We start from the raw sequence: 12,897 nt of genomic DNA, 5'->3' as shown, positions 1-12,897 counted from the left end.
TTCAACTGTATGTATTTTTATTTTTTTTTAATACAATTATCTTTAAATCTAGAAAATTTCATCTAATTTCCCTAGTTATATATGATGGCATTGGTAAGCAGAGCTGTAATTTTGTTTTGCAGAGTGCTATTGAATTTGCAGCAACTTTTAAATACGATGAAGTACAACCAGTGAATGAGGGTTTCAATCCAGCAGTCATTAAAGATTGCTTCTATTTTCTGGATGACAAAACAAATGACTCAGGACATCTATAACTCAGTAAAAAAACCCACGACCTCAGATGGTAAGCATGTCCGAAAATCCATGTTTTAAAATATTCACGTTTTAAGGGGTCTGCTACGCTAACCTTCCCAGGAAATTCTGTTTCTTAATATTAGCAAATATTGGCATTTGAAAGAAAGTGTGAATATAAGATTGACTTAATAAAGCAGAACTTCTCTAGATATATCTCAGCCTGATTTCAGTTCTCCTTTAATTCCTCACCTAAAATCTTTTTCCTTCTTTCTTCTTTTCTCTTTCCTAAGCTGCCTGCTGCACAGCGAGGGTGCTTCTATGCTCCAAATCTCCACTCTTCACAGAACTAATTTTGACTGTTGATCTTTCCAGTTCTGTTCTTCAGTCTAAATAAAAAGTATGCAAGTAGGTACTCTCTCAATTAGTTTCTCAAATAGAACACACTGGGACAATTCAGAGTTCGTCAGATGGAGACAGACGTACGTACATAATTTTAGGTCAATTCCGTTCTTGTTTTCTTGAAATATGGTTTCATAAAGCCTCCTGTGTACTGTTAGCTGATTGGTGCAGATGGAATGGCAGGGTCACTGTCTTTCAACTTGAGTTGAAAAATTGCACTAATGTACAGTTAAATCTCTGGTTACATCGACCTCCTTTCACAGTTCAGAAGGGATGTTGGCATCGTCTGCACACACCAATCTAGAGAGTCTAAGGCGAGGTATTGAAAAAAACAAAACAACAATAAGGCAAAGGGAATGGAATTTTTAACACCCTATTGAGGCCAATGTATTTTGTCCAAAAGTTTCTAGTTCACCAACTATCAGTCCTGGCAAAAGGTGGTTTAATAAAGCACAAGTTCACATTTTCCTTACCACAGTCTACAGACCAGAGTTTCATGTTGCACATCTACAAGGTTTATTTGACAGTTTAATCTATAAATACAGACAGTTTTGCACCAATAAAAGCACAGGAATTTTTTCAGTGGTTGTTACCGCAACCTACATACCGAAGAAAATTACATGTAGTATTGCATATGAATAAGCAAACTTTGGTTCTCTTTCTACCTAGAGAGCTCTTAAGCACCAATCTCTTTTACTTGTTAAACGATGGCTTGCAGAGGACAACAAGGCAGCTGAAGACCACACTGAATGCTACACTCTGGAAAGCTTGGGACACTGTAGAACTTAATTAATTTTTTGAAGGCACTTTTTTTGAGCATCATCACCTCTTCAGGCAGCCTGGAAAGAATTCTGGCATTTGCAGGAGGCTCCTTCTTGTCAGCATCAGTTGCTTTAGGATTACATTGCTCAAGGAGATCAGTCATTGGCACACTGTTGCAGCTAAGCGAACGTGCTGCCTTTTTCTTGCCTTGAACAGACAAATAACTGAATAAGAAAGAGGTTAATTTATGTTTGGTAACATCTCGCACATCTGGAAAACAATCATCTGGATCCCCTGGACCTTTCACTTGTTGACTAATAACACATGCACTGGGACTCACTGCTAACTTCATAGGCTGACTGACTACTTTTCTGGAAGGTATTTTGTATTTTCCTTCGTCTAGACAGAGCTGAGAAGCATGACTAATAATGCTAGAACTAGGCTCAGATATTGGATTAGGAACTTTTGCCTCATCACCAGAACTGATGTAGTGGAATTCATTATGCTGGCTAATGATTTGGGCTGCAGTACGTTGAATAATGTTCCAGTCTTGCAGAATATCTTCCCTGGTTGTGAACTGAGATGTTACAGTAAAGCGGATGATGAACTTGTCATGAATGGTTGCTGGAATAAGGAAGAGCCTGCCAGAGCTGCTCAGTTCTTTCAGGAGTTTTTCTGTCAGCCAGTTGGGCCCCTGTTTTAAATAAGGATAGAGAAAAAAAAAAACCAACAACACACTATTAAAATTTCCAGTGACATCTTTGTAAGAATTCTAGCATTACAAATCTTATGTAAAAGCTTATTCATAGTTCTTCATGTCTATGGAGAGACCAATTGTAGTCAAATTATTCCAAAAGGAGATGCAAATGTCCCAATTTTTACCTTTAAACGAAACACAACCAGTCCAAGATGTCTCTTGGCAGGAACTTCAAACAGTGGATCACTTCTTACCAAAGATTCAAAGAATTTGGCTGTTTCAGTACCCTATGGTTAAGAAAAAAAAAAAGAGCAGTTATACAGTGGTTTGTCAGAGAGCCACTGTAAGACACTAAGTGAAGTAGTTACAAAAAAAGCCCCCATCCTCCTTTAAGAGGCATCATTCCATTTACATGTGCAGCAGCAAATCTAAGACTGACAACAAATCTAGGAATGGTGAATGCTGTCTCCAAATCCTTAACGATGGCCAAGAGTATCTGGGCTACGTACAGGAATTCAAAGGTTAGAAATCAGAATGTTTCTTTTCTCAAATCAAAGTCTTGTTGCAGCAACCATTTATTCACAATATGATCTCGTGTCTACATTTCACCAAAGACATCAGCTTGTAAAGTTTCATAGGTTCAGCCATCCATTACATCCTGCCTCCCAAGCAGCTGACACTTCAGTTCAAAGAAAGCCTCTACAAACTTAGTGATGTGCATTGGTTTAGTGATCTGCTTTCACTGCCTATTGCTTCCAAGAAGGGCGCAGGAAACGTTTTGTGAACGCAGTCAATCTTTACATGTTACTTAAGGGTAACAGCACACACTGAAGTTCTGTTACTCATCTCTGCATGACTGAATTTAAGAAACTCAGCTACTTGTAAATGAAACATAACACACTTGTGCTGGCACTGTTAACACACATACATGCCGAACATGAGCCTGAAGCTTTTTCACCCCAAACGAACGAATCACAAACCACAGCTTCAGAGAACGAAATCGACGACTCAGTGGAATCTGCCAGTGCTGTGAAAACAACAGCATATCAGTAAAGGCAAAAGCAACAGAAGGACTGTCCCCTCACTGAGCATGGTCTGTTGCTTCAGACCTGTGATCAACTCAAATCTTTATTGACACAATACATTTCGTGTCTCTGAAACACAGTTAAGCCTAGAAAAGAGCAATCAAGGAAACCCCATGTCTACAGCTTTTTCAATTATTTGCAAAAATAAGATTGTCTATTCTCCTTAATCTAGTAGGAAGGTGTTAAACTATGTATATGCTTCAGGTTTTTAGTTAATTTCCAGCATATAGCAATTAACAGCTTGTTTGCACTCAAAGAGCATTATTAACTTGAGATGTGGTCTGTCTATTTAGAATTTAGGACTGAGTGTTTGCTTCGCTTCCTGTAATCTGCATATTTAAATGCCATCCTGAACATTTTCCCATAGCAAGAATTCATGTAGGAGTGAATTTCTGCAGAAAAAATATCACATACTGTATGGAAAGGAGTGACAAAAGCGTACTTCTAAGGAGCTACACAATAACGTGCAGGGTCCTATTTAACCACAAGAGAGACTCATTGATGTACTTTTTTTCCACTCTCTACACACACTCCTAGTGAAAAGCACCATTGATTTCAAGAAAACAGTCATCTTTTCAGGACTTGGGTGAGATCACAGCAGAAACAATTGGCAGCTGAATATTTTTCTGGTTTACTGAATTGAAATCTGCTTTAAGATGGATCTAAAGTGAACTACCTCAGTTCTCCTATCTCAGTACTCTTTAATCAGAAGGAAAATGTAGTTCATTTTACAGCTGTTTCAGAGGTGATTACATTACTGGCTCCTTTCTCTTTTCTATCACATAGCAGAAATATATAAAAACACCCCAAATGCCATCAACAGGAATTATGCAAACAATAGAGCTCTAAAATGATATTTCTAACTAAAAAGGCTAGGCTAGATCCCCACCTGTGCAAAAATGTGTACTTCATTCTCTATAAATCTCCCTAAGCTTCATTAATTATCTCCTTACAACATTAGTACAATTCTTTTATGCATTTAAATAGTAAGACCACCTGAAAAATAACTCCTCTGGAGTTCCTTAGTCATCATTTGAACATCCTATAGGCAATTTAAAATATCAACTCAAAAACTTACCATGAAATCAACAGCAGCTCCTGAATTGGGATGTCTGAGGTAGACGGGGTTAACACTGAAGGCTTGATGTAGCTTGTATTTATCTTTAACCCTATCAGTTGTAGAATGAACTATATTTAGCAAAAAAAAAAAAAATGTGCAGAGCAAGACTTCACAATTTGCTTATTATCCTTTCGGCATTGTTTCTGTTCTGCCTTTACTCACCAAAATCCAGTGCAGTCAAAATGAACCATCATCCATTTAGAAGGGTTAAAAGTGAAGGAATCTGCATACTCAACTCCATCCAAAAACGACCGAAATTCAGGACACAGAAACGCTGTTCCTGCATACGCAGCGTCGATATGAAGCCACAGTCCCTCAGCATCACCTGTTGGGATTGAAATTGTCATTAAGCAAGGGATACAGAATCAAAATACTTGCTAAATTAAACTAGTGCTTTCCTCTCTTAAAAGCATGCATGCACTTCTGCAGGAGGTGGGCAGGTTGACAACAAAATAAAATGCAAAACGAGCAATTGAAAATCTAATTTTACTTTAAGGCTATGGAACCAGAACCACAAAGTAAGGAATAACACTGGATTCTGACATCACATGCACATCAGTTGCTGTAGGGTTGGGTCTACAACAAAATTCTCAGGAATAAAGGGACAAAAAGACACTTACAAATTGGACCCAGCTCTGAGAGACTGTCAAACGCACAGACACCAGTTGTTCCCAAAGTTGCACAAACCTGGGAAGAAACACAACTGTTCAGATGGCTTTTTTTTCTTTTTCAAAAAATGGATGCAGTATTTTAAAACTTGGAAGGCTATCAATACGTCAAAATGGAATCAAAATTTTTTATTTTGATAAAGTATAAATTCTCCTACACATTTTCATCTTCAATGAAAGCATTTTAACACAGCAAAGTTATACCTAAAATATTTCTTATGTTGATATTAAGAACACAACACTATGGTAATACTCTTAATTGAAAAACTGAACATACAAAGACAGGCACTAGGCCTTTCTTTCTGTCTTCTGCTATGGCTTTCTTCAAAGTTTCACCTCTAAGGGAAAAGTTCTCATCCACAGGCAGAAATTTCATCTTCACAAGAGCAATCAAGCCAGCCTTTTCTACAGAAGAATGTGCCTTAAAACAACAACAAAAAACAGAACAGTAAGAAAGAAAGTTCTGAGTCTGAACAACTGTGATAAATTATGGCCTTATAACAAACACTGGTTACAATAAAGCCATAGATAAGGTAATTATTGTAATCCTGACTAATCTAAGTCTGAAAGTTTGTCCCTTGTGACCAACTGAAAAAAAAATACTACATTGTAATTTCAAGAAACATATACAGTTCATTTATTTGGGCACTGGTCTCTAAAAATCTAGTAACAGCTATACTTATCTTGTGAGGGTCATTTATCAAAGCTCAGATCTTAAAGGACTCACTTGAAACGGATCTATCTCACTGTATGCTCTCCTCACTGCTTGAAATGTGTCTTGTTCTGGGCTAGCACAGATCTAACCATCTCACAAGAAAAAGCCCTTTCAGTTATATCAGGGGAGAGCCAGCATGAGTGCAACTCCTGTTGCTGCCTTCCACGGGGGTAATACAACTGTTCAGATGAGGAGCCAAAGGACAGAACAGGTTTACAGACAGTCACACCATTCTGCAGATATTTCTCCAAGAACAAGCTTGCAGGCCTGGAGTAAGGACCACAGCTAACAGTACCAGCAACACCGAGGCCGTGAGTGTGCCTATCTCCAAATGGAAAGAGGCTGAGAGGAAACAAGAGCTTGAAGTAGCATGAGATCAGCACATAGCCACAGTTGTTGGAGTTACGCCAGTAAGGAAGGTTTTGCAGAAAACAGGAAAGCAGTGCAGAAAGCAGTCATTTGAGAAAGTCCTTTTTAGAGTTCTGGAACACTGCAAAATCTCATTCTGCATCAATTTCATTTCCCCATCTGAAGAAAATGGTTTCAGAGTGACTCGATCATGCTTGTATTTTTCTTTATGTACACTAAATGCAAGTTCATATTGTCATCTGATGGTCTGCATGAAACAGAGGCCAATTTATTCTCTTTGTAACTTTGTGACCTACTTGATCAGATGCATAAGCAATGAGACGAGAATTGAGTGAGGACTCATCAGCATCTGGCTCAGAAAGCTTCAGCTCCAGAATTTTGTTTTTCCGTGCTGCCAGGAGCGCAACCAAGGTTGATTCACTCACGGTGCTCTGCAAAGACATTGCTCATTCACTGCAACATTTTTCTACTTCATTACTAAATCACTGGCAAAATAGCAAAGTCATTCAAGTGCAAAGTTACCCACCCAGATTTTTGGTTCTTCTACTGCTTTTCTCAGACACAGCAGAAAGTCGCTGGCTGAGGAGCAGCTCTCTGGGCCAGCAACACAAAGCAAAGCCTTTTCACTGGTGTATATTTTGCATGTACGGTACTGAGGTGAGCAAATAAACCACATTTTCCTTCTCTTCTTCTACAGATTAAATTTAGTATATACTATAAAAAACACAAGCCCAAAGAGAGCTCTTTCTATAAAGGCAGAGCCTGAGCACTGATTCCAGGGAGTATTTGCTAAGACCATATAAAAGAAGGTGAGGGTCAGGCCTTGGATCTTGGGGCTCTCAGAGACACAAAGTCAACATGAGATAAAGGAAAAAGAATTCATGTGGATGCGGACTGCTGGGAGGACAGTGACAAACCTTCTCCTTTAATTACACAGGAATAACTTCAGCGAAGTAACAGACAGCTAAATCTGATTATCTCATTTATCCTCAAGTCCGTTCACAAGAATACCTGCTCCTATTCTATAACATGTTAAGGACTGAAAGCAATATCAACTCCTATTTTGTTATCAAATAAACATAAAGCTAAAATCTGGCAACGAAATGTCAATATTGGACTTGTCTTCACTTAGACTTTATTGATTTTGCCTCAGAGAAAACGATCACCTAGAAGGAAATTACTTGGGTGAGAACAGAAAGGTTGATGGGACTAACTCTGATCTCCTTTACCTGTAATACTCCTCCGCCCACACTATCAGGATGGTGGTGCAGGAATTTATCTGGAAGGCCCAGCATTTTAGCCAGCCAGTCCATCACATTCATTTCCAGTTCTGTACAGGCAGGACTGGAGGCCTAGAAAATAAAACAAGGACAAGGCTGTAAATTCACTCAGCAAACACAGCAGGAGTTTTAGCCTTAGAGAGTACGCCACATACCACATTTTAATTCATAGCTATTAGCATCTAATTGCCTTGGGAGAAATCTCACCTTGACAAAGACACAGTTTACAAGCTTTGTAGCATTGGATATATAAACAGCTAACCCTGTAAGACAATGACTTCTACCCAGCAGAGCACAATGCTATTTTAATAGAAACGATGTTGTTTGGTGAGTTCTCTAACACAGGCCTCAATGCTGAGATTGCAGCAAGCTATCTGAGGCAAAAATGCAGAATTGCAGCTCTCCACAATGCATCACCACTTCTCACAGTCCCTAAGCAGAAAAGTCACCGATCCATCTTCCAGCCAAGGTGCATTTTGAAGAGCAAAAAGAAGCAAAAGACTGAAGTTGTTTCAAAGTGCCAAGCTTTCTGCTTGTGAAAGAATCACTGCATTGGAGTTTACATTACAAACTTAAGAGAAACAAATAGAGTTAAAAACTAAATAGAGAACGTGGAAATGGACACTTCTGTGTATGCAATGGGCTAATCTGATACAAACACATGGAGACAGTAATCTCCCAGTTCTCATGGGTATGAGTTTCTACTGCTTCCTTAACACGGAGACATACATCTAAGCGAGGCACTAAATACTCAGACATTATGGGACAGGCCATCAAACATTCAATTTTAGAAGGAGAAAAATAGAAAATATGCTTTCTAAAAGATGCAGGAGAATTGGAATGAAGCCCAGCCTAGCTTGTAGTCAGAAGTGCTGGCTGCAATACTGCCTGGGTGCTTGTGCAGCAGTCTTAGTACTGAGACTAAGCCATCAGGAACAATGCTTACTGTGAGATATGCAAATAATAAGAAAACAGACCTTTCTAGTGCTGTATTTTCTTCATTCAACTTTTAATATTAGGTGACATTTTTATATATGGTTTATTTTTACAAGAGACGTTTTTCAATTACACAAACAGCAATGGTCTACAGTAAAAATTTGCACCAACTCATAGAACCAGAAGGAATGATAACTCCATAACATACACAGAAGAATTCCTAAAGTAACAAAATAAAAAGAGTAATTTACCCAGGTGAATCCCAAGCAGTTAATTGCATCAGCCAGCATATCTCCAAGGAGCGAGGGCCAAGAAGTAAGAGCTGGGAAGTAGGCATGCATGTGTGGACTTTGCCAGTGGACCACCTAGAATAAAATTATCCAGAAGTCAAGTCTGAAAACATGAAAAAATTCTGCATGAGCTGTAGTGATTAGCGTCTGCTTTGTGATGGGAAAGGATCATAGCAGTGTAGTATGTGCAATTACAGAATTGCTAGCAGAAATCTACAGAGATAGTATCAACAGGAGTGCAGTGCCAGCAATGATAAAACTGTGCCGTTATTAGATAAATTCCAAATTATAGCAAAAGCATTTATCTGAATTTAACAGGCAGACAAAGATTGTGAACAGGAAAGAACTGAACAACATTGCACAGAGTCCGAAAAATGTACCCTGATATGGGGAATCCTTGCAACCAAGCTGCTATTGCTCATTTTATCAAAGAGCTTGTTGTCAGCTATATGCCACAGTTTTATAGCCTCATTCAGTACTCCTGAAAGAGCTCACATGCTGATCACCAATGTAAACATGCATCGAAAAACACATCCTGTAGAACTTGTGCATTCCCAAGTTTTGGGTTTATACCCCGGTTAGTAATGACTTTTTATTTCTTACCCCAGGCATAATGATCTTCTCTATATCTCCAAAGATGTTGTCCCAGCTATCTGGGTCCACTGGGGCAGAGTCTGGCAACTGCGCTCTCATGTAACCTGGCTGGACGTCAGGAGTCACTCGTCTCTCTCTCACATTGCTCAGGTACTGGCAAATGTAATCCACCATCTCTTTCCCTGGAAGAAGCAAACCAATGCTTTGAGTTTAGATTGTGGGCAAAGCAAATTGCAGTACTGGCACGCCATGCAGTGTGTCAGAAACACTGGACACAGCCTGGGCTGTTGCCAGCTGACAGCTAGAGAGAAGTCTGCATTGAAAATTCCATCTTACCCCATCTATTAACACTTTTAAAACAGATACAGAATTTACATAAGAAAAAAAAGGAAATTCTGCTCAACATTTGATTCAGACTAGTCCTCTGAATTACTGTTTGACACTACATGATCCACTAGTGGAAAAAAAAATACCTGACAGCACTGATCATAAGCTCATTAACTTGCCTATCTAAGAAAATAGAGCCATATTCCACACTGAGTCTCAATTCACTGTATTACAAATCAGCCTCATGAATTAGTGTTCCTTTTCACCCAGGAACACACACAGGAGCTGCGTGGCCTTCAGAAGGTTTCCAATTATTCAGAGTGAACGTTCTTCATTAGGAGAAACGCCAGGCAGCCATCAGGAGACCTGAAATCATCTCTGGTTCTGTGACTAGATAACTGAGGGAGAACTATGGGGTCATGGCTCAGTAGTTCAAATATAGTTCTGAAGTAAGATAATGATACAAATACAGTCTCTTTTGATTACAGAGGGGATAAACTTTCTTACCTATCTACAGATAAAATTAAATCATACTCAGAGAAATCATACTCTTAATGTGCCATTCTTCCCTGTTATTATAGCATAATCCTTTCTGCATCCTCTGAAAACAACTCCCTGCTCAACCTCCACTTATAAGCAACCTCCCCGCATCTCCAGAACTGCATGGTGTCAGTCAGGGAAGAGCCACTGTGCATGACCCCTTCACACAAATTCACTCAGAATCATGGCTTTGGGGCTTTCCCACAGTATTTCAAAAAGTCTGTGTCTTCCACCGACTCTAAATCCATTAATTCAAACTCAGCCCTGGGTCACATCATCATCTCTGCCCCAGCAGATGTAAAGCCCCAAGGACATGGGCAGGTAAGCAGTCCACAGCCCACCCTCATTGCTGGGTACAGCCCTGCAGCAGCTCTTCCTCAGAGGCAAATGCTACGTGATCCCAAGAGCAGAGCATCACTCACCTCTCCGCCTGTACTCCTCGGGTTCCATGCCGATTCCAGAGCACTTCTTCACACTTGGCCTGCAACCTCTCAGGGAGCTGTGGGCAGCCCGCTCTGGAGCCCTGCTAGCTGCTCACCCTTTATAGCTCTCTTTATCTCAGACTCACACACAAGGTTTAACGCAGGCAGGTTATTGGTGTTTATCTGACTCCTCCCAACTGAGGGCTTTTACAGTCTCTTGTATGTTCTCATCTGAGCTCTTTTGATGTATAAGATAGTGCATCTGTGAGATGAGCTGCCTCAGCTCTGATTCTTTCTTGTTTTGCAAGCCTCTTTCAGAAGACACACAGTAATCCATCGCGGATGTAAGACACATTAACGTCAGAATCATGCAAGAGAAGGAGGTAAAGAGCTTTCAAAAACAAATAAAAGCAGCCATATATCTTCTGCAGACTGAAATCAGCACTAGCAGTAGCCATTGTAACAAAAGGACCAGCACGTAAATTAGACACTGCACTTCTGAGTTGTTAAGGACTTAACAACAAATAAATTAATTAATAAGTCCAGAACTGAGTCTTCCCAAGAAGAGAACATCTCCACAACTCTTCATCCTCAGCACTCTCACACTCACGCTGCTGGAAGGAAAGGTGTTACGAATGCTGCCAGTTCCAGAGCTGCCATACAAAGCAGTGATCCTCTGTGGATCAGACTAGGTTACACTGCAGTTATACTCCTCCACTGATACCACTCGAGCTGAGCTGGGAAAACACAGCGCTGCCCATTGTGCTTGCTTTTCTCATGCACGACATGCATAAGAACTGGGAGTTGGCCCTGTATTTCCCAAATTCCCTCAAGTCCTCTACCTATGTAGAAAGAATAGCCACAGCATCTCCCTTGTTCACGTTTCATGTAGGAACAGAAAGCACATCCTGACCTGTGTTAGGCAGCAGTCTTAGACACTCCGATGTCAAGCACTAACTGTCTTCAGCAGAAGCAATTGACTTGCTGTACACTGATACCAGGCCGACCTGGGAAATGAGAGGTACAACTTAAACATCTTTGATAGTCTAAATGGCCGAGCTCTACAAAGAGGAACGATTACACAGGGCAATATTCTCTACTTTTGCTGTTCCCTAGGCTCCTGCTTGTGGCTGCCCACTGCTGGGGACAAGGTACCAGCTGGACAGTCCTACAGCCTGCTACATGGCAGCAGGTCCCCTGTCCTCATCATACAGGCAGGAGCAGCTCAACTCAGCCTGAACTCTTTCACAATTCTGAAAAGCTCTCGCTTCTCCCTGCAGAGTACTTTCTACAGAACACTGCAAAAACCTTTCCGAGTTCCTGCTGCCATTAGATATTTGAGAAAGAGCTGAGAGAGAGATACAAAGATGCTGATATGCACATATCAGATTCATATACTGGAATTAAAAATAAAGATATAAAGGCATTGCAGGAAGTGCAAGACGAGCACACAAACACACTGTATGCATAATCATTTGTTTTCTCTCTCTTTCCCCAGGAGACATCAGGAAGAAGAAAATTAACAACATGCTCCCAATACTTCATTCGAATTCTGGAACCTCTCCTGCCTGTACTGTAAATGCTTTCATAAAGGGGAACAAAGGAGGTGGGAAGGGGCTGCCAGGATCAAGTCAAAAGAGCCCTGAGATCAAAAACCCATGACTGCAGATCATTATGAGTAACAAATACATTATTTTCAACAGGAAGCGAGTCTGGTCAAAGAAAGCTGGCAGCTAATTACATTTATGATTTCAATTTGGAACAGCAAATAAGGACCAATACTTTCAGCAATGTTTTCAAAGCTGACTACACAATAAATACTCCACATGACATACAGCCTACGTCCTTTGCTCAAAGCTGACAGTTTGGTTGGTTTTTCATTCAGTCCGGAAGAGAGTAAACAACAGGTCCTGTTTGGAACCAGAATAAGACAGCGGATAACGAGTTACAGGTAGGGTAAATATTAATGCAGATAAATCTGGCTTTGTTTTAGCTACCCTGCACTTGGAAGGATTTTGTTACAGACCACGAGGAATACAATATTTGCTCACAGGAAGCAGAACGAACAGAGAAGGTCCTTTTCATTGTTTGCTGCAAAGGTCAGCACTGTCAAAACCGTGGGAAATCCTCCACGTGGACACAAACATTACCACTATCACCACTCGGGCTGATGCTGCAATTCTTATCAGCATTAAGAGTTCAGAGAGATTAAGCAGTAGTTTAGTTTGCAGGATGTAAAGACACAGATGTTATTTTCATCACGGAATAATTCGGTTGGAGCACTGCCTAACCAGTGCTTATAAATTGATTAACTTGTTCCTGCAGTGACCTAAGAGTTCGTTTTTGAGAAAACCCCACAACACAGTAATTTCCAATCGGTCACTGCTTCAAGCCTAACACCAAACACAGCACAGTGCCATCCTTGGGAGGCAATCCTTCTATAAACTACCACCACAAAT

At 40.3% G+C, this 12,897-nt stretch overlaps 1 protein-coding gene across 1 annotated transcript; it reads right to left on the bottom strand.

Moving 5' to 3' along the window:
* Positions 1-293: 293 nt before the first annotated feature.
* On the bottom strand, positions 294-10,926 carry HDC (histidine decarboxylase). Its single transcript, XM_065733936.1, has 12 exons — positions 10,439-10,926; positions 9,159-9,331; positions 8,517-8,630; positions 7,279-7,401; positions 6,346-6,480; positions 5,243-5,386; positions 4,918-4,984; positions 4,460-4,622; positions 4,256-4,346; positions 3,021-3,119; positions 2,278-2,379; positions 294-2,089 (listed from the first exon to the last, which is right to left on the bottom strand). Exons 1-12 carry the CDS (start codon positions 10,464-10,466, stop codon positions 1,334-1,336), a joined length of 1,995 nt encoding a protein of 664 aa, XP_065590008.1. The 5' UTR covers positions 10,467-10,926; the 3' UTR covers positions 294-1,333.
* Between the last annotated feature and the right edge of the window lie 1,971 nt (positions 10,927-12,897).

Source organism: Cyrtonyx montezumae, unplaced genomic scaffold, assembly GCF_038088225.1.
Source record: "Cyrtonyx montezumae isolate F1298 unplaced genomic scaffold, pur_monq_1.0 scaffold_17, whole genome shotgun sequence".
Taxonomy (NCBI): Eukaryota; Metazoa; Chordata; class Aves; order Galliformes; family Odontophoridae; genus Cyrtonyx; species Cyrtonyx montezumae.
The sequence above is the reverse complement of the archived record's forward strand: the minus strand, read 5'-3'. Positions and strand labels throughout refer to the sequence as shown.